This window comes from Scomber japonicus, chromosome 18 (assembly GCF_027409825.1).
Source record: "Scomber japonicus isolate fScoJap1 chromosome 18, fScoJap1.pri, whole genome shotgun sequence".
In the NCBI taxonomy this organism is placed as follows: domain Eukaryota; kingdom Metazoa; phylum Chordata; class Actinopteri; order Scombriformes; family Scombridae; genus Scomber; species Scomber japonicus.
Genome location: NC_070595.1, coordinates 22,410,603 through 22,438,374, shown reverse-complemented (window position 1 = coordinate 22,438,374; position 27,772 = coordinate 22,410,603). Strand labels below are relative to the sequence as shown.

The window sequence follows — 27,772 nt, the reverse complement described above, 5'->3', positions numbered from 1 at the left end:
ATCAGTCTAGGCTCAAACTGTCTTGAATATTGCATGGAGTCTGGTGCAGGAGGAGAATCATAACAAAGAAATTGAGGAAATGGAAAATCCAGCTTCCTTCTCTTTGCTGTTGATAGTGTGGCTGTTGATCTGTAGTGCTGGGCCACTTAGAAATTAGTCTCTTTTCTCTAACGGAGTCCAACAGGGATTGAGACTAGCAGCCAAACAGGAATCTAATCAAGCTTGGGCAAAAACAAACACTCTGAATACAGACTCTTCACAGGGAGGAGGCTTGTCATGCTCCATTGTCACACCAAAACGCTCACTCAAAAACAGGGACGCCTGAGGTGTTTGCTTTGCAAATATGAACGTGGGTGACTGAAATATGCAAAATAATGTTCAGAGCAATGGTTAAATCCGGCACTTTTCAGACAACTGAAACATGAAATGTCAATTTTTTTTGCCTAAGATCATTGCCAATTCTCCCTCACACACCACAATCACATGACATCTTTATCAATCCAGGCACACCATGAGTCTACTACAAATAAGTTGTGCGCCAAAATATTTCAAACACCTCACTTTCTAAAAGGTGTGGTATTATCAGAGCAGGAAGCTCTAAAGTGTGAATATTTTTTTTTTGTAAAAGTAGGACACTGCCTCAAAACTACAATGCTACTGTAAATAGAGAAATAAACAGCATGCAGAAAGCAATGCAGGGACTCTGCATGTAGGTGACCCATAAACAAAGCCAGGAACACTCTGCCTCAAGGTAGAATAAAGGACAAAGAAACACAAACATGCAAGTCTGTTATCTACAGTCACAAAAAGGACGACCTACTATAAAAGCAAGTCTTATTATGCATGCAAAGATCCGACTCATCTATAGTCATTATACAGTGAAACTGATATGTATTATGAGTAAAGCAGAGAGCAGAGAAAATCTATAATGTCACTATAATGATTTTGGTTCATGTAATCTAATAAAACACATCCATCTTACACAGCAGCACATACAAAACTTAACAAAGTTATGCAGTGGTACGATCTAATGCAAATCCTATTAAGTTCAATGTGTTAAGATTTAATATGGTGGTTATTCACCTTTGCTGGTGTTAATTTTACTGGGATTAGTAATTTGTACAGGTGTGACCACTCAAGTTAATTAGCACTGCTAAATAGCAGAGAGAATACTTAGCCTTGTACCATGTACTATTTTTTGTGTTTTATGACATAATAATTTATATTAATAATATATTAATAACCATTCATTACTCATCATGTCCAGATGTCCAGAAGCGCCTAATAGACCAATAAAAGTTTAGAACTGGATCCATGATGTACGCAGTCATGATTGGCTATAATATACAAGCTAGCGACAGAGACGAATGCTCTACAATCTATCATATCTCCACAGTAGTCGTTGCTGCATGCAATACAATTTACTCACAAAACATCATGCCCGCCACAGTGTCCCTTCCAAAATTCTATGCGATTCACTTCATTATTGAACCTAACCTTCCAGCCCTGTCATAAATTGGTAGCATTCTGTACTCTGTTGGGCCCATCATCACAATAACACTGCGGTGCAGCATAGACTAACAGTCTGACGTCTTCTACCTTCCTCCCACACATTCCTTCTTTCTTCCCTGCTCTCCCTGCCGGCTGCTGTTCAGCAAGCCCCAGTTTATTCTAATGAACTGGTCGGTGGATGGGCCCAGTGTCAAAGGGGCTCATCAACGGCCTCCATGGCTGTACATGCAGGCCATGAGGAAACACACACACACACACACACACACACACACACACACACACACACACACACACACACACACACACACACACACACACACACACACACACACACACACACACACACACTTTCTCTCTTTCAAACACTCACAGGCCAAACAGAAACAGTGGCCACGCTTCACACCCTGCAAACCCTGCCTAGGGGGCTTCATTAACTCTGACCTGCACTCCCCAGCCTTCCTGGCTGCCTTCTTGTTTACCAGCTCTTTTTGCTTCTCAGTCGCTATGCCTCCTTCTCTCTCCCTCTAACCGTGAAGGGTGATTGTAGCAGCGGGAGGCTGGAGCAGCCAAACCCTAACAGTAGAGTCTTATAGTACAAAAGGCTATTATGACTACAGTATGAATGAAGTATTAGGCATTAGGCATTAAGCATTAGGCATAAATCTTGAGATTAGGCATTATCCTAGTCTGGCTAACACAGGTTAGCTAGAGTAAGAGCCATCTGGATTATGTGAGATAGTTAGATTAATAGATTATTTCCTGTTTGGGTGCAGATGGAAATCTTGTAGTCATGATCAGCCCTGTGAAGTCACCAGGCAGTGCAGACACAACACTTCTTTACCCTCCCAACTAGCCAGATGGCTAATGAAACTTACCTTATCAGGGATTAAAACCCAGGCTGTAGCTATCATACTCTAGCATGCCAATTACTGCCACACATACAGGGAAATACTGCGGTAATAATTGACTATTTATCTCCATAATCCCTTTCCCAGGCACAGGTCAGCTGTTATTTGTCAATATGAGGCTGCGGTATAAAATGATGAAAGCACCAGAACGCTCCTGAAAATGACAGTAAATATCTCCCATTAGAATCTAGCAGCAATTTGTGATTGACTGGTAACACAATTAAGAATGCGTGCTGACAGCTTTGGGCTAAATTTAGACTTCTCATTTTGGTTGTCTTCTACAGTTTGTGTGGTTTTCATGTTTGATGTGACAGCATCATGGTGATGGCTAATGTACAACTTTGATGATCTAAACACCCCCTGCCAATGCTTGGCAGCTGTTTTTAAAATGGCGTCCTCATGGTGTTTATGGGGTTTTAGTTTTTTTTTGTATCTACAGGGATCCGAGGGCTCTGCTGGCCTACGCTTTTGCCCAGTCCATAGTCATGGCCTGCTCACAGGACTGACTGCTGAGAGCATGCTGCTCTAATTGAATCCCACACCTGTTACTGGCAGGTGCCGCACACAGGCAGCAGGGGGCAGAGTGGAGCATGGCATGGTACCCCACGCTCCATGCTGGACAGTTAATGGGCTTTAAGGGTTAGTGTTTGTGCATGAGAGTGCAGTGAGGCTCCTGAGGTGCATTCATCAGCCCATTAGTTTGTTTAAGTGTGTCTTAGTGTGTTTGAATGTTTATATATAAACATATGTATATGTATGTATGTATATATAAATAAACACACACACACACACACACACACACACACACACACACACATATATACACACACACACACACACACACACATATATATATACATACATATGTGTGTGTGCGTGTGCATATGTGTGCATATGTGTGTGTGTGTGTGTGTGTGTATGTGTGTGTGTGTGTGTGTGTGTGTGTGTGTGTGTGCAGTTTGGAGTGACAAATAGGCAGAAAGAGAGAAGAAAGCGTGAAGAGGGATGTGAGCGTGTTCTGTGTATGCAAACAAGAAGAGAGCGAGAGAAAGTGGAGTAAGAGAGAATAAATAGGTTATTTCCTGTGAAATGAGAATTAGGAGTGAGTTAATCTGCTGAGGAGTGACATATAGTGACAGAGAGAAGAGGAGAAAAGTAAGGAAAAAGAAGGGAGAGGCTCCCATTGTGTTTCCGCTTCCTTTTAAACTACAAGGGGGTCAAGTCATTGGAGTAAAAACACAATACAGTACAAACAGCCATGCACAGACACACAGACGTACACTCTAAGGATACACACAGACTCTCAAACAATGCACACACGCACACACTGTCCAGACAGTGGAGGAGGCAGGTGTCAAACTGGCACCTTTATCAACCCAAACATTCACCCCAGAGAATACCCTTCACTGAGACCAAAAGCTGGCAACAGCTAGAGATATTGTCCATTGAAAGCAAGTCTTATCTGCCTTGGAGGGAAGCTGACACTGAGTGACAGGAAAGTTGGTCGGGACACAGCTGCAGATACAGTAGATGACAGAGGGGCAGACTACACACTGACTGACACTTAAGCGGTGGGGGAACAATAAACCTGCATGGCTATAACATTAGCCTAGCTGCTTCGTCTGCCACTGCCCTGCATGTCGCTACCTCCCACTTCCTGGTCTGAATCAGGCTTCCCACAGTCGTCATGTCTCCTTAAAAGGTCCTGAAACCAGCTTCTGTGATTTATATTCATAGCCACCTGCCTCACCCACTCACCTCTCAGTTCCTTGGCTCTAACAATGCAATGATTTCTACATGTACAGTCAATCCCTATCCTCTTCCCTATCTCCATGTGACACTGAATAAAGTGTCTGCACTGCCTTGGTCACATGACCGTGCTTGTGTGTGGTGGGTCATTCCTAATGAGGTGATGCTGCCTTACTCATCGTCATAGCGACAGCTCTTCTTTCCCTCCATTCGCAGCCATTCTTAGTGTTTTCCTGTTGCGTGATGCAGGGGTTTGTCACTCATTTCCTCTCACTTTTTCCAAATCACAGGTAGAGAGAGCTGTTTACTTGAGTGATGGTTCTGTCCCAGTGTGCTCCCCCACTCCCACCCTCCATCAAAAAACAAGGACTGTGCACAGTAGTCTAATACTGCCTCCTTTTCTTGCCCCTTTTCCTTTAGAAGCAAACAAACTGGAGGTGAGAAAAATATGGTGGACTCTTGTTTGGTCCTGTCAGCAGTGATAATACTGTAATGATGTGGGTAGTGTATTCTGCAAGACTGTCAGCAAAAAAGGTGAGAAAAGGGACAGAGGAAGAGATGAGAAGACATAGAGGCGGCTGACGCTGGCGTGGTCTTAAAATAGCCTGACAGTAGGTAGGGTGACAAGTATTGGACATTCATTGAACAGGATCTCCAGCATGTGACATCACCACACGATGCACCTCATCCCAATCCCAATCTGCCAATTAGCGGATCAATCAGTAAGGATTAATTTGACAGACACGGGCAAGACGCACGTCTGGAATGTTAATTCAGCCATAAACAGAGAAAGGAACTGTGTTTAGCAGCAGTGGTGGGATGGATTAAGGTGAGTAAGGGCAGGAGTGCAGACTGAGGAAAGGGGTTTCCATCTTAATGTTAGTGGGAGGAAGAGTAGTAAATAAAAATAACCAGTTGGGTGAGGCAGAAGCAGGAGGAGGGGGAGGAGGAGGAGGAGGAGAGGGAGGAGGGTTTTGCAGCTTTCTATTCCACTGCAAGCACAGAGAGAGAGCTAAAATGGCCGCTTGCAGTGGGAGAAATATGTGGGACAATGATCCATATTAATGAAAAGCCATGGACACAACGACAGACAAAGGGCTCCATAAGCCAGTTAATAATAACCTTTATAAGAGTTAATTTCTCCAACATATGGATCCAGCCATGGGGCCAGACAGGGGAATGGCTGAGGCTGAGACAGATGTGAATGGTGGGGGTTCAGAGAGTTGAGGAGGTTGGGGACCTGAGAGGGAGAGTTAAGGCTCACTAGGAACTACTCTCACCACAACCTTGGATATGGGTCAGATCTATCTCTGTTCAAGGAGCTAGTGATTGAGGTGCCTGGCCCTGCTGATTGGGTCTCTTTAGGAGTGCTTGTGCTGAAGCTCTGCTGCATCAGAGAGGCCATTACAAGGAGCTGGAGCACTCCCTACAGGGGATGCACCTCCCTCCTCCAATCCCCTTCCCCCCTCCCCCTCCGGAGCCTCATTGAACACATAAGGAACCAGGAAGGATTGACTTGTGGATGGGTAAAGGGGGGGCACAAGTTCACAGTGCATGTGCAATAAAGAAAACAGAGAGGTGGCAGTGACAGACTGTAGAAAAAGACGGGGGAGAGAGAGAAGAAAAGGAGAAAGAGGAAGAGTGTAAGAGATGCTCAAAAGAGCCTGCGGCTGCTTGTGATGGCCAGATGTGATCTGAGAGATAAACCAATCAGAGAAAGGCGAGAGAAAGAGAACAAAAGAAAGGGAGGATGAGAAACAAAACAGGGAAAATAAGTAGGGACAGCAAGTAGGTAAGGGGGATAGTGAGAGTAAAATAGTTAAATGAAAGTGGGATTAATTGAGAAAGAAAGAGAGACAGAATGAGAGAAGGACACTGAAGCACCTGGAAATGGGATACTGTAAAAAGGATCTGGGCGAAACTTTGGCTAGTTACTGTGTTATTCTTAACCCCTTGTTTCTTGAGATTACAACAGCAACAAATTGAATTGTTCCTGGGAAAATAAAAAAAGAGGGGAAAAGATACAATATGGAGAAAAGGAGCAGCTGAATAATGTAAAGGAAGAGAAGAGAGACTTTTTTCATAGGTCTGGAGGGACAGATACATTGCAGTAGCGGAATGAGTGAAACTCAATGAGAAATGTGAATCATCAGGTGTGTGTGAGGCAACAGTGTGAAGAGGAAGATGGATTTTTTGAAAGGGATGATCAAAAGAGGAGAGATTTGCCATCCCATGAGATGTTATGAATGTATGTTGTCTGTAAGTTTCAGCTGAGATGTGCTACTTCTTACAGGAAAGGAATGAAGTGTATCTCTAGTTTATCTCTCATAGATACAGGACTGACCTCCCATGATGTCTTTTTTGCAGGGTTGATGTGCATGTGCTTGTTTTTGTATGCGTGTCTGTGTGAGCGTGAGTGTGTGTTTGTGTGTTTGTGTGTGTGTGTGTGTGTGTGTGTGTGTGTGTGTGTGTGTGTGCGTGCATGCGTGCAGGTTAGGCTGGTGTCATCAGAACCAAGGAGGAAATCTAGAAGGATTTTAGAGTTTTGGTTATAAGTCAAAGAGAGATAGAAAGAGAAGGGCAGAGGAGGCGATTAGAGATCGAGAAAGAAAAGGGAGGGATATCAACATCAAACATGACCACTACACAAGGTGCTGGGTTAGGAGGGAGATATGGGGGGAGGTAGGGAGGGAGGGAAGGAGACAAGGGCGGAGGAGGAGGAGGAGGAGGAGGAAGAGGAGGAGGAGGGGAGGGAGGAAGGGGCGAGCTGTGGTTGTTATGTTCATTGTGGTCTTTACCTTTTTGATCCACTTCTATTCAAGCATCGGAAAAAGGAGAAAGAAGAAGATAGAAAGATAAAATAGAAAGACAGTAAGGAAGAGAGACAGAGAGAGAGAGAGAGCGAGAGAGAGAGAGAGGGAGAGAGAGACAGAGAGAGAGAGAGAGAGACAGATAGAGAGAGACAGAGAGAGAGAGAAAGAGAGAGAGAGGGGGGGAGGGAAAGTAAAGAGAATGAAAGAAAAAACAGGTGCAGGAAAAAAGAGAAAATTGAGATTAAATAAAATGCTGTCCTTTCTCTCTCTCTTTTTTTAAAGCAAGTTATCTGTCTGTGTTATGGTTGGCTACTCAGAGAAAGGATGGCTCAAATGGAAAACGAGGAGGGGAAAATGGCCTGACCTGGGTTTAAATCCATTTCCATTTCATTTCAGCTTTATCAATAATCCCCCAACAACACAATCCACCCACAACCACAAACTCTCGACCCCACCTCCACCCCTCTTATTGCCACATCCCTCCCTCACTCCCACCCTTATGCCCAAACTCCAGCTCCAGGAACCTGTTGGAGAGAGAAACAGTGCTGTGGTCCTCTTCAGCTGTGGAAGTAAACAAAGAGTGCGGAAAGGTAAAGAGAGAGATGAGGGGATGGTAGATGGAAAGATGGCAACGAGGATGTCTCTATCTGTCTCTAGTTGCCTTCACAGGGATCTTCTCTATTCTTCTCTCTCCAAGTACAGTCGCTGTTGACATTAGAGCGGTCCCTTGATCCAAAGAAAACGGTGCTTTTGGCTTTGCTCAATTTACAGAGTCAGGAAGCTCGCTATAGAAGCCAGCAAAAACACTCAACCCATCGACCGCCCAATCAATGGGGAGCTGCCGGCTTGCCTGGCCAAGGCTGGCTCATCAAAGAAAAAGAGAACAAACAACAGGGGAAAGGGAGGGTTTGACAGAGTGGAACGCCTCAGAAACATAGAGAGAAATGAAGAGACACGGACAGGGGAGGGGAGAAAATAAAGAGGATAGAGACAAAAGAGAGATGAGACAAATGTCTACAGCGGGCTCATCACACTAGAATCAATAGTTTGGTGTGTTGAGAGTGTGTCACACCAAGGCCTCAGCTGACAGGAGCAGGTAAGGTGTGGCTCCACTGACATCTGTGACGCTGCTCGGCACCTGTCTCGTGTCACCTCCTCTGGGGAGGTCCGCGAGCAGCTGAAGATTCGAGGAAGAGCGAGCAAGGATCTCAGGTCCGCCTCTCACATTACAGTGCTGACACACGCCTGTCCAATGTGCACAAGTGGTGTGCGAATGGATCGTCATGTCTCTTGGGGAAGAGACGTGTCAAAAGGCACATGCCTTGTGGATCCCTGCTGCGAGCATGATTGTCATGTGTGTGTCGTGGGAAGTCAGATGTCCCCAGGGAGGCCTGTGAAATTGTCATGACACCTTGCAGGGTTGCCAGTACAGAGATAGAGATAGAGAGAGAGACAGCAACAGCGAGAAAGAGAGATGTAAAAAAAGGAAGAAAAAAAAGTGTCCAAAATAAAAGGAAAAAGAGAGCGTTAGCAGCAGTAGCCTGATCTGTGTGGGGGATGGCCTTGCATCTTGGCAGCAGTACAGCAGAGGCAGCATCAGTATCAGCAACACCACTGATCATTTATCATCATATGCCAAGATCAAACTGGACAAACAACCTCCATGAAGACCTGGGGAATGGTAGCCATTTTCAGCCTAGAGGGGTAAACATGGCAAAGCTATGAATACGAGTCCTGTGAAGCAGGGGCAGGGGGCAAGAAAGCATTACATCCCCGCCACCAACTGTGAGTGCAATCATTAGCTCCAAGGTTAGGAGAGGGAGACACTGTTCTGAGAGCATCCAGAGCTTTTATCCTCTCTCTGTGGTAACTGCGTGGGGTTTATATGGGGACACCAGAAGAGCAAGGCTTCAATCAGGTTACATTCCTCAGAAGATGGTCAACTAAATGTAATGTAGCAAATGAACTTCTAAGTATGTCGTCCTAAACAGGAGAAACATGATGTGAGTGATTCACACTAATGTAATGTAGAGAGGGAGAGAGAAACAATAAGTAAGAAAATGACTTCAATTCTGCAGAAAAGGAGAAGAAAAATAGGGGAAATGGAAGACTTCTGTTGGCTCCATTTTCTTCTGCTGTTGGCTGTCCTGAAAAATAGACACTAAGCACAGACACACACAAGATCATCACACGTGCCAGAGGACACGCACGCACGCACGCACACACACACACACACACACATACACACACACACACAGAGAAAAGAGACAGAAACTCATCAAACTGTCCTCACAGTGAGCAGGAGGTTAGTTTAAGGCCACCTTGGTTGTTTGTCTGATTCATTCAGCATTTCTCTTTCAGGGCTCTTTTGAGAAATAAGCCACTGCCCTCTCTCCCCTTAATCACTCTGCTCAGCGCTCTCTACAACCCTATCAATTACACCCACACTAATGAGTACAGCTAGAAAACACACACTCTCAAAAAGACACATGCACACACACACACACACACATTGTACGGGACAACTTAGCCTCCTCTGTCTCTTTCACAGTGCTGAGAGATAGTGTGTCCTCTCCAGCTCCTTCCGTCCTCTCCCCTCTCTGTTTTCTCCCTCTCTCACTTTACATCTTTCACAGTAAAGAGTCATCCGTTTCCAGGGCCTGAGCAAAGCCGCCTGCTTCTCATTCACCAAACATTTATGAGCCCCACGTCTAATGGTGTCCCTATACATATTAATAGAATTTCATTTTGAGCTACATCAAAGTGTTTCCTCTCCTCCCCTGAAAACTTGTCATATTACAATGCCATTATTCCTTCTACTGACAAACTCTTCCCGACAAGTCAACTATCATTTCCAGTGGCTTTGTGTCCAAAAAGCGATGTCTTATAATGAATAGGCAATGCTGACTACATTTGTGGGGAAGAATCAATTTTATAAAGTTAAACAAGGCAGAGCCACACATGTAGAAGTGGAGAATAAGAAGTTACCTAAGACGCTCTGTAGAATCTTTACTGTATAGTCTCTATAGGCGCTTTTAAAGCTGGTTCTTCATCTACCTGCTCTGTGCATATTAACAAGATAAATCACAGCTGATGAAATAGCACAGGCACAACACTAGGTCTAATGACTCTGGCATGGCTAGCATGGATAGCCCCAATGGAGAGCATTAGGAATCAATAATGATGTAGCACTCCGTCCGGGAGGAGGAGGGGGAACAGGTAGAGTTCTCTCACAGGGAGGATTTACTGTGACTTTGTGTACATCTGTGTTAAGACTGCAGTGTCGGATTTCCACTGCAGTAAAAACACGCTGCAACTGTGTGCATAGATCTGTGATGTCTTAATGGAATCTAGCAGTCTACAGCAGGCTGTGACAGTGTGAAATGAGAGTTCAGTTGAGCTGTTTTGTCTTGCTCTGTCCCGTTGGCAAAAACAATGATATGTGGCAGGGTGGACTCACAGGGCCTTTTGGCGCGATGAGATATGATTTGACTTTTTGGCAGATGTTGTATTTTGCCACGGCGATCCCACATGCAGCAACAGACACACTTTCTGAACCCTTGTCTGAGCTAAGCCGTCAGAGGTGTGTGAGTGTGTGTGTGTCAACTTGGCTCTGGCTGTCACCTCACCATTTCAGGTGACTGGTAACATGGCGCCTGTGTGACGCACACACACACAGAGGACCCTGTCAGATGCAAACATCAACACAGTTGCACACACCATCTCAGCTGCTATGACACGCAAGCTTTACATATCATCTCTCTATCTTTCACCTCTTCATCGAGACAACCGACAAAAAACATGCGTCAGCCTTGGATGATGCCAGAGTGCCCAGCATTCCCAGCCAGACGTGAACGATGGGGCATTACCAGAGCGATTAGCAGCAGCAAATTCAATTAATCTTGACAAATCTCTGCTGAGGCAGAACTGAAGAGAGCGACGCGCCCTCTCTCCTGGTAATTAAAAGTGGCCGAGTTGAGTGGCGTACGGTGCGACGGTGACTAGGTTTTGGGATGAACAGTTCCAGCTCTGAATCTGAATGTGTCAGGTTGTATTTAGTTTGTCAGACGGGCACAAACACGCAGAGCAGCCTGCAGTGTGACACATGCGTGCACACTTGTTTCTGTTTATGTGTGGGTGTGTGACCGGGTGTAGTGTGTGCCCGTGTTTCTCCAGCGGAGGCGAGTGGCAGAGGACAGGGGTAATTGGCTCTTCTCTGTCACCTCAGACAGGCGGGACTTTTCATCATGGAGGGATCAGCTTCCAATTTTTTAAGCAATGCCATATTTCAGATGCAATCAACAAAGTTTTTTTTTCCAAAAAGGGAGGAAAAATGCAAGTTAGCAGGTATTTAATCATCCCTTTGATTGCCTCATGAAGAGAGAACAAACTGCCTTGTGCAGTCATAGGGGAAAAGATAAGGTTAGAATGCATGAGGAGGAGAAGTCAGGTACAATGGCAATGCTACCATGACCCTCTATGGACAATATCATACAGAACACCATGCTTTAGCACAACACTACCAGACAACTAACAAACAGTCACGTCATTGGAGAGGGTCAGTCTGACCAAAGCTAATATCTACTAAAAGAGAGGGTGAACAGAGGGCTAGAGGAGACTCAAGAAAAACACTTGTTGCCACTTGGAAGGCTGTGAAGAAAAGACTCACACTAGAGAATAATCCCCACTGACAAGAAACCCAGCTAGCTTCATCTTATCTGCAACTTTGCAACCTGACTCCAAAAAGTCTCTCAAAAAGTAAACTGAGGGCACAAAATCATTGAGCAGAGGAAGGGCAAAGGCTGAAAGAAGTGCTTGGAAGTCCCTGAGCTTTATTGAGCCTCCCCATCAGAGATGGATGGTTGGATATTTTCGTAATTTGTTCCACCTGTAAAAGAAAAAAACAACAGAGACAGTGGAAGAGACAGAATAGAATGATAAGATACTGTGGCAGATAGATGGACGGAGAGCAAAAATAGAAGAATGAGAGAAGTAGGAGGATAGAAGAAGATTTAACACTGGAAGTGAAAGAAACACAGAATATAGAGAAGAGAAAAGATTCTGAAAGAGAAGAGAAGAGATGATATTGACTGTAAGAGACAATAAACAAAGGGAGGAGGAGGGAGAGATCTCAGAGAGAGGAAATGGGAAGGAGGAAGCAGAAGTAGAGAGCAAAGGAGGTTAGCAGCTTGGTGTTGACTTGCTCCTGTGGATTGCCACAACATCTGCGCCTGAGGAAAAAGCAGAGAGAATCACCCATATCCCCCAGCCTGATCAATCAAACAGCCCTTAGTATCCCAGTTTTCCCCTGACCCTAACACCCTCAAATGTCTCTCCACCCCTTCTTGGACCCCAATTCATCTTCTACCCAGTGGAGGGGAGCACCAGTACTCCTCCCCTCCAGCCAGGTGCTCCTGCACAGTGAGGGGATCAATGCTGAGAGTAATAATACATGAGAGGGAGGAGGGGAGACTGAGCGGAGATTTTCACATGAGCGAGGATCAACACAACACCATATAATCCTTGCTGTGCCTGCTCCTTTGGCTGTGTGAGTGCACTCTTGTTTGTGTGTGCCTGTGTGCATGCTTGCACAGAAGAGGAGGAGCCAGAGGGAGAGAGAGAGAAAGAGAGCAACTGTGTGTGTGTGTGTCTCCCATTTGCAACTGTGAGGTTAACTTGTCTGTGTATATGTGCAGGTGTGTGTGTGTGTGTCGCACCTGCCACGGAGCTCTGAGCAGTGCCGTGAGGAAGTCAGCCGTTACCATGGGGACATTAAAATGTGTGGCGCTCTAGGTCATGTGGTCTAAAATAAGCCCTTTGCTGTTTGTGTTAACATTCCTATTGTGAGCTGTGGCACACGCACAACACCCCCTGCCTCCCGGTCTCACTGCGCCCAATTTTAATTTTTATTGGAAATCAGAGGGACAGCAAAGGTGTTTGGCACCAGATAAAGGCAGTGGTATGCCCTTGGGTCAATCAGTGTGTGAGTGCGGGGTGGTGTGTGTTACACTGCTGTGAACGCCAATGAGGGTTGACCCCATGTTTGCAGTGGGTGTGCGTGAAGTGCTTATCAGTCCCTGTGTTTGTGGAGCACCTTCCCCCATGTGAAAATCCCTCTCAGATACTGGTGCATCACTCTGTTGATGAAGAAAAAAGGTTTAGCGCTCTGCGTGAGTGTGTGCATGTGTGTGTCTGTGCAGTGGAAGTGTATGAGAGAGAAAGAAGAGAGATAGACAGACAGAGAGAGCAGGAGAGGATGACTGTCTGTCTTGTTGTGTTTGTGTTGGAAAAAAAGCCAGAGAGAGCAAGTGTGCACGTCTGAGTGTGAGGATGTCATTTGTCTGGGGTTTCTGAGTGCTTAAAAAGCAGGTAGGAGGTTCGGGTGGGGGGGTAGAGGGAGGGATGGTCGGGGCGGTGATTGGGGTGCAGGGGGTTGGGGAGGTGGCAGGAGGTGACAGGGTCTCAGTACTCACTGTAGGGAACACACTCGTACTGGATCTCCAGGTACTTATAAGTCCCCGGGCAGGGGTCTGGGAACACATCCGACCCTGCTACCACCACACACTGGGTGCGGTTATTACACCTGCGAGAGGAGACAGACAGAGGAAGGAAGGAAGTAGGAAGGAAGGAAGAAAAGAGAGAACAGAGAAATTAAGTCATTGCAGTACCATTGTAAGAAAGACAAAGAGGAGTGGATACAAAAAAACATCTTCGGGGTCTAAAAGACAGAAAGAACGATAGGGAAGGGAGTAATTTCACACTAGACTAGATCATGTGACAGCTGCACCCGAGGGGAGGGGGGAAACAGAGAGGGAGGGAGGAGGGCAAGGAGTAGGATGAAGGATAGAGAGAATGAAGGAGGGAGGAAAGAGGCAGGGAGAGGGTGAGTGACGTAAGAGGCTCCCCTCCTGGGGGATTGTGAGTGGGAGCAATTAGAGGTGAGAGAACAGGGAAGGACAAGGGGGGGCTAAGGCAAATACTCTACACACACGGGGACAACGTTCATATGCACATAATACCTACATCTAAACCGCATCGCTGCATGCCTCCTCACGTTTGAGAAACACAGAGACACACACACAGATACACACACACAAACACACACACACAGAAGAAAAGACACACTCGCATACACATGTACTCACTCTTTCACATCACATAATCCTTCTCTATCCAGCTTTTAACATTCTCTCTCTTTATATCTCACATCTCTGCTGCACTCACTCTATCATCCCATCATTTCTATTAGTCTCTTTTCCTTTCTTTACCCCCTCAATTCTCTCCACCCCCTGCCATTTGCCTCTCTCTCTTGCTCTATCCCCAAGCTAGCACCCTGTGCCTCCATTACATGCGTGATGGATAGCTGGGAGAGGGCTTCCATTGATCTGAGCTCAGAGGAAGCAGATGCTGAGCACAAACGCAGAGAGCAGCTGTAGGAAGCACTACAAATACTCAACAATCCAAAACACACCCGCTCACATACACACATTCACGCAAATGCACACGCACACACACACACGACCGTACACATGCACATCTAGATTCAGAAGTGTTTTGCGTGCAAGGATGCTGACTTTAGTACTCCACACAAAATACCAACACCTCAGGAGGAAAAGGAGGAAATTCTGGACAAATTATGTTGTGAAATAGTATCTTGTTTCCAGGGCCAATAACAGGCTCTGACTCTGACTGAATCCAAACAGATCAATAGTTACCTCTGTGACATTATCTTGAAGGCGTCAGGCAGGTAGCACTGCACATTCTCCATCTGGAAGGGGTCCGCATCGCAGATCTTGTCATCAGTGCGGCCGTAGTTGGCCGTCTCAATCATGATGACATCACTTCCAGGGCAGCGCAGCTCGATCGGGTAGCCTTCGCACGCCAGCTCTCGACGCATCAAGCCGAAGGGCATCATTGACCGGCTCAGAGCTAGAATGGAAAAAGGGAGAGAGGCAAAGTTATTGATATTTCAATGAACCTTAATACTTTTAGGAGGTACTTACTGGACCGCATTGTAAATATGATGTGTAGTATTTGACAAGAGCAGGCGTAAAGAAAGCGGTTCCTATTGTCCTCACATGAAACATAAATGAGCTATTATCGACTCGTCTTCACTGAATTGTAATATATCAGCACTGTTGATGCACAGCCTGGCAATCCAGTTTTCGCATTGGAACACCAAACGTTACATATTGGCATGAAAGATTTGCAGCCATACCAGCTTCTCCAATGAGATACTGCACCACTTGTGAAACAAACTGTGAGAGTTTCAAGTGTTAACAAACTCCTACACAGACACAGGCATCAGCTTATAATACTCATCCCCACAGTTCCTCTGGGAAGAACTGTATATTCTACCAGCATCATTTAGTCTATTCCATCTCAACTAGATCCTAGCACCTTAGAGAGGAAGTTATGGTAAAATAAGAATCAAAAAAAGAGAGGGAGAGAGAGAGAGAGTGAGAATTAATGCATGTGTACATGTTCACTTCTGGTGTGTATGGCAGTTGCACATTCACTGCTGTTTGAGAGGCACGTCAATGTACTGTGGCCAGCAGCGGGGCTCTGTGTGGAGAAGGGTCAGCAGAGACAGCGGGGTTAATCGCTGAGCCAGGCTGAGAGGCATGAAAGAGGGCTGCAAAGAGGCGCTGAGAGAGACACTCGCCGTCTCTCTCCAGCTCTCTGCAACTGCATACCTTTCCGACTGCCTCTACATTCAACCTCGCACTAAAAAAAATACAAAATGGCTGCTAGCTTCCTTTACAGCCCATGTGGAAGCAGGGGCACGTAAACAGAATAGACATAGAGACAGAGCGAGAGATCTGGCAGTTAACTTCTATGTGGCCTTGAAGGACAGTCAGTGTTTCTATGTGTTGAAATCTATGCCAGTGACTGTGAGCTGCTGTCCATGGTCCTGAACTGACAACATTTCTTTTGGGAAATAATATCCAAAGCCTTGGAGCTGCATCACACACTGCTCAACTGGTAGGTATGGAGCTGTCCATTGTCCTGAAGGCATAAAGGGGTTTTACTGAGCTATCCTCTGCATTGTCAGTAGGGAGGACATGGCATGTATGAAGATGATGGTGGGCAATGATAGCTCTACTTAAGCAGGCTAGAATTTAGAAGCTCTTCCTCCACAGCATTTCCTCTTCCAGACAGGCTCAGCAGCAAGTGAAGCCACTGAATCGGCCACTCTCCCCCACTAGTGTTAGTGATGAAACCCACAGAGCGGGGCTGTTTTCCCTGCCTGACACTGAGCTAGCACTGCTTAGGTTTCAGCTGCTGTCCATTCAGGAGGAGTGCCCATTTGGGTCAATGTCAATGTCAGTCATCCCAGACATCCTCTGCAGTGGTGTGCTACATGATTCACTGCCATTGGAGTTGCTCATATTTCTAAATGCCACCCATTGATGCAGTGGGGACTTGAGTTCAGTTGTGTAACTAACGCCATTAAGGCTGAATGACTAGCACAGACAGACTTCAAATCTTTTATGCCTCGCCAGCATGCAGCGCCAGTGCCAAATCACAAAGGCCTAGATGCAAAAGCGCATACTAATTAAAGCACACAGAGATGCAAACAGCAGGCGAGGCCAGACAAACAAGTCCACACACGAATGCAAAAACCTACACAAGTAAATTAGCACACACACGGAACGTACTGGGCAGACGAGTGTGCACACTCACAATCAAGCACACACATAGTTACCCGCATGTATACACACACAGTCCTGGTGTCACAGTGGGATTACAATGCCTAGTGTCAGTGTGTGGCCTTGTTCGCTTAACTACCCTGTGGTGTAAGTACACAGCAGCATACATCTGTCCAGTGATTAGAACCACACAGTGAGCCAAGAGGAGAGTAAAAACTGAAGGGGGCCAACAGGAGTGATAACACTCACTCCACTAACACTGTGGACCGACACAACAGGAACATTAGCCCCCACTGGAGGGGGGCAGATCACACATTAAACCCACTGTACATACTAAACACACTTTACATTGTAAATATTTCCGCAATGCCGCTGATCGCTAATACCAATAGCTACAGTAGATAGGCTCAGCTCAGCTCTTGGACATAACAGCCCAGGGAACTGTTTAATTATTTGACTGTTGGTTGAGTTACTGCTAAGCGGTTTTGATAGCACTGAATGGACAATTTCTGCAATGTTTTTGATTGATTATGAGCCATTTCACTGCCTGTACTTATGCAGATCAGCTTGTGCTTGTGTATATACTTTCAGTTTATTACCATCACTGTTATGTCTGCTACAGTACATCACCTGTAGCTCACCACCTAGTCATGACATGAATTGTCGGAGCAACAAGTCCAGTTTTATGCAGAATGTATGAACCGAAAGCTTCTTCAGCTATTCCTTTTTCTGGCCTGGCTGTAACAGTATATATTTAGCCATATGTCTAGTGCACTTCAATGATAGCAGCAACCATGATACTAGTCCATTTCAGCACCACTGCAAACCTCTACCTCTGCCATATTGTATGTCACACCTATATATTTCCAGGTTTTTTGGTGGATTTCACCATGTAAAGTTTTTTGAATGGCATATTCATAAATTAGTGTGGGACCCAACTTCAGGGACTGTACATTTGTGAATTTGTCTGTTAGAAAGTGTGTGTGTGTATGTGGTTGTGTGTTAGCCAGATGGCCTGAGGCCTAGCTGGAGCCGTGGCTGGCTCTGAGCTGAGCTGAGATGAGATGAGCAGAGGATAAGCTTGGACTGGCCATGGGCTACGATTGTCCTTCACTCTGCAGGAATCCATTAAGGTTTCAGGGTCTCTTCAGCCAATACACACACACACACACACACACACACACACACACACACACACACACACACACAGACACACACACACAGACACACACACATATATGCGCGTGTGGCCATTTAGTCGTGCCTGTCAGACTCATAATAGCTAGATGACAAAGTGTCTTTCTCAGCAGCAGCCATATGCATAGGTGGATTTAATCCTTTACAGTGAGATTATGACTCATCTCCTGTGGTATATAAAACTCAGTTAATATCTGTTGTCTGCAAGAAATGATTACCAATTGTCACACATACTGATAATGATATGAGCCAATTCAATAATTATATGAGTTGATTTGCATGGATGTGGCTGTGAGCAAGACTCAGACACACACACACACAACACACACACACACACACACACACGTACACACGTACACACACTCTCTCTCTCTCTCACATGCACACAGGGGCCTGGTGTCACTCCAGGGCAGCTGGTGTGAGGGGCTAAAGCGGTTGGCTTCATAATAGAAGCTCCATACAAATTAAGAGCAAGAGAGAGAACTGATTGGATTTGACTCATTATCCTCACACAGTAATTAAAGCCTGAGGCTGGATAGATGCTTGGACCCTCAGACAAGAACATAATTTTGCACAAGTCAAGCTCGTCTTTGAACATACACTCATTCTTTCTCTATCATTACGTATCTCTGTATCTACTCTTATACAGTGTCATACCCACACACGCACACACGCACACACACACACACACACACACACACACACACACACACACACTTGCAAAGATTCAACTTAATTTGGAGATGAGGAGACATGACCTCCATGTAAGAGTCGTGACAAACACTTGAGAAAAGTTGAAAGAAAATCTGGTCTCTTATGTCGAGACTAACTTGGAAAGACTGCATTTAGAATTCTGAAAAATACTAAAAAAAAATTTTATTGAACATTACCAACAACTTTCTTCAAACATAAAAGCTCTTTGATTTTGTCTCCAACATTTTGACCTTGGTCTGCATTATCACAGACGTTCTTTAGGGTTTTTTTCAGAAAGAATTGAGTGAGATGGTTTGGCCTTCCAGGTAGCTAGAAACTGTGACTCTAGCGAACTCTGCAACTGAGTTACAATAAGAGATTATACTTATGGAGCTTCGTGGCCCTAAGGCTGAATTGTTAGCTGGCTGGATGACTGTCTTCAGGGGGTCAAAATGTGATCAGCCCCTCTTAGCCCCTCTGTTGGTTCCAACAGTCATCTCCTAATGCTACTCATTAGCATAGCACTGATGCTTAGTGCCAGAGAACATTTATGCCAAGCTGTATTGGTAGTTGAAAAACTGGGCATGCTGCTAATGAGGTGGGATTCTTTTTTCATCACTATCCTTAAAATCAGCTTTCAGTGGCATTAAGGTTAACAGATGAGTATCATCTTTTCACCCAGCGATAGCAGTGGAATATTAAAAGTTTATTGCATACATCTACATATGCCCTCAACCTCAGTGCTGGTGCTAAGAGCTAACTCCCTCATGAGTTTCAGGTTAGTTCCTGAGTAAAACTGGTGAAGAAGAACAAGTAATTTTACAGTCATTGGACAGAACCGAAAGGTCTCAGTGATGGGAGTCCCTCTCTAGCAGATAATCATGCCCACCAATTTCTCCAGTACTTTATCAGCTCAGCGCTGTATCTTAGCAACTCACTTAGCGCTGTGAGTTAGCGTAATGACTCGCTGGAGCATGGCCTGTCACCACAGACGAACTGAGGCGATGTGGCCAGAACTGTCACATCCAGGCAGCCTTTAAGCTGAGGAGTTGTGACAAAGTGACATCCTGAGACAAAGCTAAAGGCCTAACATGAGGGCGCAAGGGTTGGGGGCTATGTGAGCTTGTGGGACTGTGTGTGTGTGTGAATGAGAAAGAGGGGTAGAGGGGAGTGACATTGGCCTCAAAGCTAGGATGCTATCTCATCTCCTGTGACTCCTCCGCCTGTCTCCTACAGGCGAGGGAGACAGCGGGGATGAGATGAGGGGCAAGTGTATGGGGAGTCACCAGTCGCACTATAAGGTCAGAACACAAAGCAGCACCGAAATGACACAGATCTACCATGATGGAGCTGAGTCAAGTCGATGGAAATGGAACGGAAGAGCCGATGAGACAGGGTAAGAATAGTAAAAAAAGACAGAAACTATCAACCTAGATGCTGGCTGAAGATGAACATGCGGACCATTCTTTGCGCAGGCACAAGGTCACCAACATAAAAGGAATGACGCAGACAGATTCATGGGAGAGAGGTCCTCAGCACAGACAGCCTCTCGCCTCAGTAGCCCAGTCCTCTAACTGAACTGAATTACAGCACAGCCCATAACATTACATCATTCATAAGAGAATTTAACAGTGCCCCCACTGGAAATGGGATACACACACCCTCATGCAACACATACTCATGCATTTGCAATGATGCACACATACACACACACACACACACACACACACACACACACACACACACACACACACACACACACACACACACACACACACACACACACACACACACACACACACACACACACACACACACACACACACACCAAAATTCTTGCAGGCAGACAAACACACGCACACAAGCTCTAACCCTCATTCATCCTCAACCTCGAGAACTCTCAGTATGTGTTGACAAACTTTGCTGTGGGGGGAACTAGCAGGCATAGCAGAGAGATTAAGACAGGCGGTTAAAACGCCACTGAGACACAGAGCAATAGACACACACACAAACTTGAGGAGGGAGGCGAGACGGGACGTGCTCATACTGTCAAACCACTTCATTGCTGGCCCTGGCGCCTAATTATGCAATAAAAACGCCTCAGCGGGGGGAAACGGCATAGCCCAAAATAAAAATCAGCCTGCCTAAAAAATACGAGATTTACCCGGTGTAAAATATCTTCCTTGTCCCCAGGGACGGGAACAGTGCTACCGGCTCAATACAACGCTGTTCTGTTCTGTTTCCAGCACATATCACAAGAGGCAGTCCAGTAGACAGTGAGTCAGACCTAGATTCATATAAACACTGTGGTGGAGTAAACTGCAGGTGCTGCAGGGAAACAGCCACGGGGACGAGGAGAGAATGGAGCAGAAATAGAGAAGCAGAGAGAGTATAGTGAGGGGGATGGTAAGAAACTGAAGAGTAGAAAGTGATAAGAAAACGGACAGAGAGTTAGATATAATATGTAAAGGAGAAAGGGAAGACTGAGTGAGCACCATGCAAGGCCTGCTGTCAGAGAGATGTGTGTGTGTGCATTTGGAAGAGTTGCAAGTCGCATCCAGAGACCTGTTAGTAAAGATGAGTGTCAAAGCCCAGTCCTGCCGCTGCATTAGACACTTAATTAACCTCCTTATATGCTAAGCCAAAGGCTTGGACATGTGGCTAGTGAGTGTGTGTATGAGTGTGTGTCTGTATGTATTTTTACTGTGCATGTTTATGAGCGGATCAATGTGTTTGCAAGTATATGCATGTAAATATAGTATACAGCATTTCCATTTCCAGCATTTTGAATTTATGTCTATGACTAAATATAGATTCAGCTATAAAATGCGACTCCGTCTCTTACATCTTTGAACGCTTACTTGTTCACCTGTAATGCAGTAAACATGTGCTGAAGGTTTCCCCTCCCTTTGTTTTTTTCTCTTCTAACCGAGCACCATCCCTCGATCCCTCGACCAATTTCATCCACCCGCAAACTCTCTCATTTACCCTCCCCACCCGTCCTCTTCGCCCTCCTCTCCTTCTTTTCATGTCTTTATTCCTCCCTCTCGTCCTGACCTTACACTCCTTGTTTTCCCCTCTTCTCTTCCCATCCTTTCCTGCTTTCTCACTCCCTCTCACCATTTTACCAGCCTCTCCACTCACCATCCCTCTCCCTCTGTTTCTCTCCTCTGTCCCCCTTTCTACTCTCTCTGCCCTTGGCTGCCAGCCGTAAGCTGCTGCTGGTAATTATCAATCTGCAGTTCACAAAACACACAAGAAGCAAAGGCACGCATTCTCAAACACATGACATGCTTGGCACATACACACCAACACTTTTGCACACGCGCACACACACACACATACGTACACACACCAGCACTCCCAGATACACGCACACAGTCCTTCACGGCTACAAAGCCTCAAAGTTACGCAGCTAGGCCCTGGGAGAAAAGAGGCAGCTATCACACGACTGCACAAACAGGAACACAGTCCCCAATCCTTTATGTAGGAGCTTGTTTGCAGTACACAAATCAATGTACACAAACTAACATACCCCAACACACACAACTACAAGCAAACACAAACACACAAACAAAATGGGCACAAACATACATACACCAACACTGTGAACAAATGAATAAACAAAAAGGCGCAGCTCCTGTATACAGGCGCAGACACATGAGAGAGGCGAGCGTCATCTTCAAAGGGAGGTTTGAAAGAACACACCGTCACTCTGCCCCGGCCTCTCCCTCCTTCTCCTGCCCGCCCCCGACTCCCAATATATGTTCAAAGGCCATCCATTAACCTTTCACTCACACAGACCTCTCTGTGATCTACTGCTCTCAGCCAAGGGCTTTGAAGAGCACAGCAACCCCCAGCACAGGGGAGGGAGCAAGGGAGGTACTGTAGCAAACGAGAAAAGAGAGGAGGACAGGAAGAGGCAAAATAGAGAACAGAAAGGGAAAGGGAAGACATAACCGTGGGAAGAGAGGGATAAGGAAGAAGCGAAGCTGGAAAGAAAGTGGAGTAAGGCGAGAGGTTGGAGAGGAAGATGGTGGAAGAAAAAACATGGAGGAGACAAAGTGGGAATAGGAATAGGGGCCGAGAGATAAGGAAGACCAGTAAAACAGAAGGGGGGGGGGGACATCACGACGCACAGAGAGGGAGTATGCCTACTAATAACCGAGGTGTTAGGGGAGAGAAAGTGGAGCGATTGGATGAAAATGAGAGGCGAGTGTTAGGAGTGAGAGAAGTGAGAAGCACCGACTGTTGCTAATAAGATGGGGAGGCAACGAAAGCTCGAAAACACACATGAGAGGCAAAGAGGGAGAAACAGGGGAAAATAGGCTTTACAGCAGTTCTTTATTGCAAAATCCAGATGATACGCTGCAATATTCACAAGCCGCTAGATTAGCAATTAGTGTCAGCGAAGACTGTGGATTTCAGCTTTATGGCAGAGAGAAACGTGGTAAAATATTCAAAGGTCATTTTGAGACAAAATGAGTGTTTACTTGTCTCTATAAACGCAAACACATGCAGCCGGTTCTGACTGGCCTCGGTCTATAAAACAAAACGCTATTAAATGTAGAACCAGGCAAATGCAACTTGTCTGTAAACTTCTAAATCTAAAACACTGATATGTCTATGTTTATGATTCTGCATAGTGTATAACACTTATGTCAAAGAAAATTGGGCCATTTGTAGCAGCACATGGTTGTTCTGTTGTATTTATTAGGGGGGAAAAAACAACAACTCGACTCTGGAGAATACTTCCTGTATGAATTCAAACAGCATGTTACTGGCTTCTGTTAGCACAGACAGAAGCTAGCAGACACATATTACTGAGATGTGAAATATACATAACTGATTCTGATCATAAAGCTCAAGGCAGCGTGTAGGATTAGCAAGAAATGAAAGAGCTCAGCACAACCTTATCAGCAGCAGGCACAGCAGGTAGCAGCAATGAGAGTAGTGTGTGCCTGCCAGGTTATAAAGTTCACCTCACTGATTTGTGTGAATCTAACTGGTTATTGTGTCAACCTGATTCTGATCGGCTAATAGGATGCACAACTTCAGCGCGAATTTTTTCAAACGTGTCTTGTGGCAAAAGAAGTGTAAAACTGAGAATTTACTGAACACATATTAAGCCAATGCAATGTGCTGTTCAGCAAATTATACAACAAGAAGTCAACTCCACACAGCAAGGTTAGCGGCACCACTGCTTTATTGCCTCCTCTCAAAATATTATTGCTACAACCCTGTCTGAGAATCAATTCTTATGAATTAGTGAGTAGGTCGCTGTTCTGAAATTAGCATTTTAATATTATAGTATTGCGAGACTGAAAGTCTGCTCTCTCAATTCAATATTGGATGTGGTTTCAGGTCAAGCATTTTTTAGATCTTCACTCAGAATTTTAAGTTTAAGGTTGTATAACACATGTAACTGTTCAGCTCAGTCATAAAAATATCACCTGGCTTGCAAAGGCATGGGGAATTCTTCATGTGGCCCTCCATGAAAAATAACTATGCACCCCCTGCATCATAGAAAGAAAAATACTGCATTGAGATCAGTCCCCATTCACACATTCAGTCACCACCCAAGGACAGTCGAGAGACACTTTGTTGAGAAGATGTGTAAAAACAGCAAGTCCCCTATCCTTAAATAATCACTACTGTTCAGGGGAAAAGGCACAGAAGAAAAAAGCAGGGGAGAGAAGGGGAAGGCAGATAAAAATGTCTGCGTGTGCACTAAAGGACCAGAGGCCTTTCCAGGCGACTGATTTGAGAGCAAAGGCTTAAATACAAGGGAGATGAGAACAGATTCCACCAGTCAGCTGGCACTGAGATGCTGATATGAGTGGCACACGGATGCACACACACACACACTTATGCACACGCACACACACACACACACACACACACACACACACACACACACACACACACACACACACACCCATCTGGACATATGAACACGCTTATGTAAACACAAAAACCCACACAGACTCTTGCACATACACATCACTATGCAGTCATGAGCAAACTGTATACACATGAATATACAGTATTGTATGTGTGTACTTGCAAATACACACATGTCACATGCATTACAAGCTGAAAGGTCTTACAAATAACCTTATAATGGTCTGGCTGCCACCACTGGTACACATAAATACAAACACACACAAAGACACACACACACCAATGCTTGCGCTGTGCTAAATGAAAGCTCTGTGTCAGGGTTTCATCACGTACGGCGCAGCTGCCTGCAATGCCTGCCACATTAAGCAAGCCTAATGGGCTTTCAGAGCAACAACACAGCATATGAAGGGTTGTACATTCTCGAGCATTCTGTGGAATCAGCGGGACATTTTGTTTGTCAGGGTACGCATGTCGGTCTGTCGGGGAGAGTGCCAAGACGGACGGGTGTGAGGGGGGCTCTGCCTAGGTTAGAATGGGTTTGTATTCACTGATGAAGATATAGTTTGTGTTCCACACATCCACTGCATCTCACAGAGAAACGGAAAAATGCAGAGTGATTTAACAAGATAAATAGTCACTGTGTGAGATAAGTGAGGTTTGTTGGACAAAGCAGGGAAGTAGTATATGTACATAGCTCATGCTGGTGAGGAGCATTTGAGTTAAAAAGCTGCTTCCGGAGAAGAATAAATGTGTGTGTTAGGGGTAAATATTAGGATGTGCAGCCAGGTGTAGAGTGAGGTTAAAGCATGGCAGATTAGTCTGGACACCGAGGAGGAGCAGGGCTACACATTAGACTGTGAAGCCATGTGTGATGATCCTGCAGGTTTCCAAATGAGCTCTGATTAGCCTGAGAGTGATTTCAGCAGCTCTCATCACATCAAAACTCTTCCCTCTTCCTTTGTACTCTATCTCCCTTGTTCTCCTTTGCTCTTCTCTCCTCCTCCTCTGGTCACACAACAATAGAGAGAAAACATTTAGGCCAACACTTGGCTGCCAAAATTATGAGCACTAAAATGCTTTTGGTGTGCTTGAGTATGTACCTGCATGCCTGATTTCATTAGGAAAAAAAAAAGGTTTTCTTAATTTCATCAAATACTGCGCCTGTGCTTTGGGGCTGAATACAAATAACAGTCAATTGATTATTAATGCATTATTAATCCTCCCCAAGTGCCAGGTCACACAGATAGTTGGAGACTCATTCTCACCCAAATACACACACCCACACACACACCCACACAAACACAAAGCAACACAGTGCCAGAGGCCAAATGTAACCAATGGAACAGAACGAGCGCTACACAAATCCAATGTTAGAAAAGCATCCAAATTAAGATGGAAAAAAACAGCACCTACTCGAATTAGAATCACACCTGGCCAATCAGTGCTTACACAGAGGGAATGTTAAAACCAGTGCTGACACAGGCGAACACAAACACATTTTCCCTCCCTCAGTTTTCCCAACTTCTCCTGCTTCATCACTAGCACCTCCCTGTGGCGACCGTGCCTCTCCTCCGTGCTCCTCCTCCACCTCGTCCTAGCTGTCCATCACCCAGCGGCTCGTTGGCACAGAGCTGACTGAGAGCATACAGCAGATGGTGTGCTGCTGTCGGTGTGGCAGGCCACTAGCAGGACACCCGACAGCCCCTCCTTTCCCTCCTCAGTCCTCGGCCTCCCCTTTGCTATCCCTGCCCCCCCCCCTCCTACACATCTTTCAACACACACACACACATAACCCCTCCAGCATCACTTTCAGCCCAACCAGGTCACCTGCTGCCAGGCTTATAACAGCTAGTGCACACACACACTAACACACACACACACACACACACACATATACACACAAACAAAAAATGAAATATCTTATGGTACACGGCATGTTCAAGAAGGTCACACATATGGCAACATTACATGCACGGATTCCCCCTTACACTCTTGCCACGCTCCAACTAACATCAAGATGACAAGAAATTTTATTGACATTCGCACATACACTCTCCACCTCACTCACATTCTCTCTCCCTTCTGTCTCCTGTAGAGACAGTCTAGTTAATCAAGTGCAGCATTTCTCGCTTGGTCAATGAGTCAATATACTTACAACCTTCATCACGTAGCTGAGGTATAAATATTACATCCTCATTTGCAATAACCTGATCAGGCCAGTTACAGGGCACAGTGACACCGACAGCAGCTTACAAGCAACATTACAGGCTGAACCAGTGAAGCAACGCAAAACCATACATATTGTATACTGTGAACAGTGAAATACAGTATAAAAGCTGTACACAAGACAGATTCTAATTATTTATAATGCAATGTAATAATATTTAAAATACCGTACAATGTAAATATTTATTACATACCTTGCGAGGATGGAGTAATGTTACTGAAAGCCACTGCACAGGTGAAAACGATCCAGACTGCAACAGCCATGTTGGAGGCTGACCAGAGGCCAGGGCGAGGGAGGGAGGGCTAAAGCGTAGGGGTGGTCAGCAGGCACAGGTGAGTGGGGTGGCACTTCCTCAGCTTACACCCTCCCTGAGGGTGATCCTGTAGGGAAAGAGGGAGAGAAATGAAAGAGAAGTAAGTACTGCTTCATAAATATTTGTGTGTAACTGCATGCCCATAAACAGGAGTTATTCTACTGTTCTGTTTTTCATTCTTTCTCCTCTCAGCATGGCATTTGAATTAGACAGTGTTGACTAATTTATTATGCATTTATCACTGGAATATGTGATAATAAGTCAAAACTGAGTGGCTCACAACCGGTATAGCATACTAAATGGTATCAGGTAGGAGATCAAGATGAAGAGGAGAGGAGAGGAGAGGAGAGGAGAGGAGAGGAGAGGAGAGGAGAGGAGAGGAGAGGAGAGGAGAGGAGAGGAGAGGAGAGGAGAGGAGATAGGCTCCCCCTCTGGTGGTCAGGTAGAATGATCAGTCAGGGAGATCTGAGGCCATTTTGTGCAGCATGGCATGGCAACAGCTGTTGCCACCACCGGCTCATCACTCTACAGTGTTTGAACGCTTGATTGAATCAGACATGCTACATATGTTTTGGGGCTGTTAACGGAGCTATATTCAACATGTAAAAAATACATGTCTATGCGTGTGTGTGTGTGTGTGTGTGTGTGTGTGTGCCTGCTTGCGCGTGTGTGTGGTGCGTGCGTGCTTGCGTGTGTGTGTGTGACAATAGCTGTGACTCAGTCAGCAGTGCCGTAGGGCTCACTCATCTCATTTGCCTAATGAAATAAATCACAATCTGGAACTTCAGCTCTGATTTTTTGAC

General features: G+C 45.5%; 1 protein-coding gene across 1 annotated transcript in view; it reads right to left on the bottom strand.

The window, feature by feature from the left end:
• adgrl1a (adhesion G protein-coupled receptor L1a) overlaps positions 1 to 26,919 on the bottom strand; it is a 49,170-nt gene extending 22,251 nt beyond the window's left edge. The window contains exons 1-4 of the mRNA XM_053339163.1: positions 26,850 to 26,919; positions 14,698 to 14,911; positions 13,456 to 13,565; positions 6,968 to 6,982 (exon numbers count right to left, since the gene is read on the bottom strand). Of these exons, the coding sequence (XP_053195138.1) occupies positions 6,968 to 6,982; positions 13,456 to 13,565; positions 14,698 to 14,911; positions 26,850 to 26,919 (409 nt within the window). The remainder of the gene's footprint in view (positions 1 to 6,967; positions 6,983 to 13,455; positions 13,566 to 14,697; positions 14,912 to 26,849) is intronic.
• Positions 26,920 to 27,772: the final 853 nt, after the last annotated feature.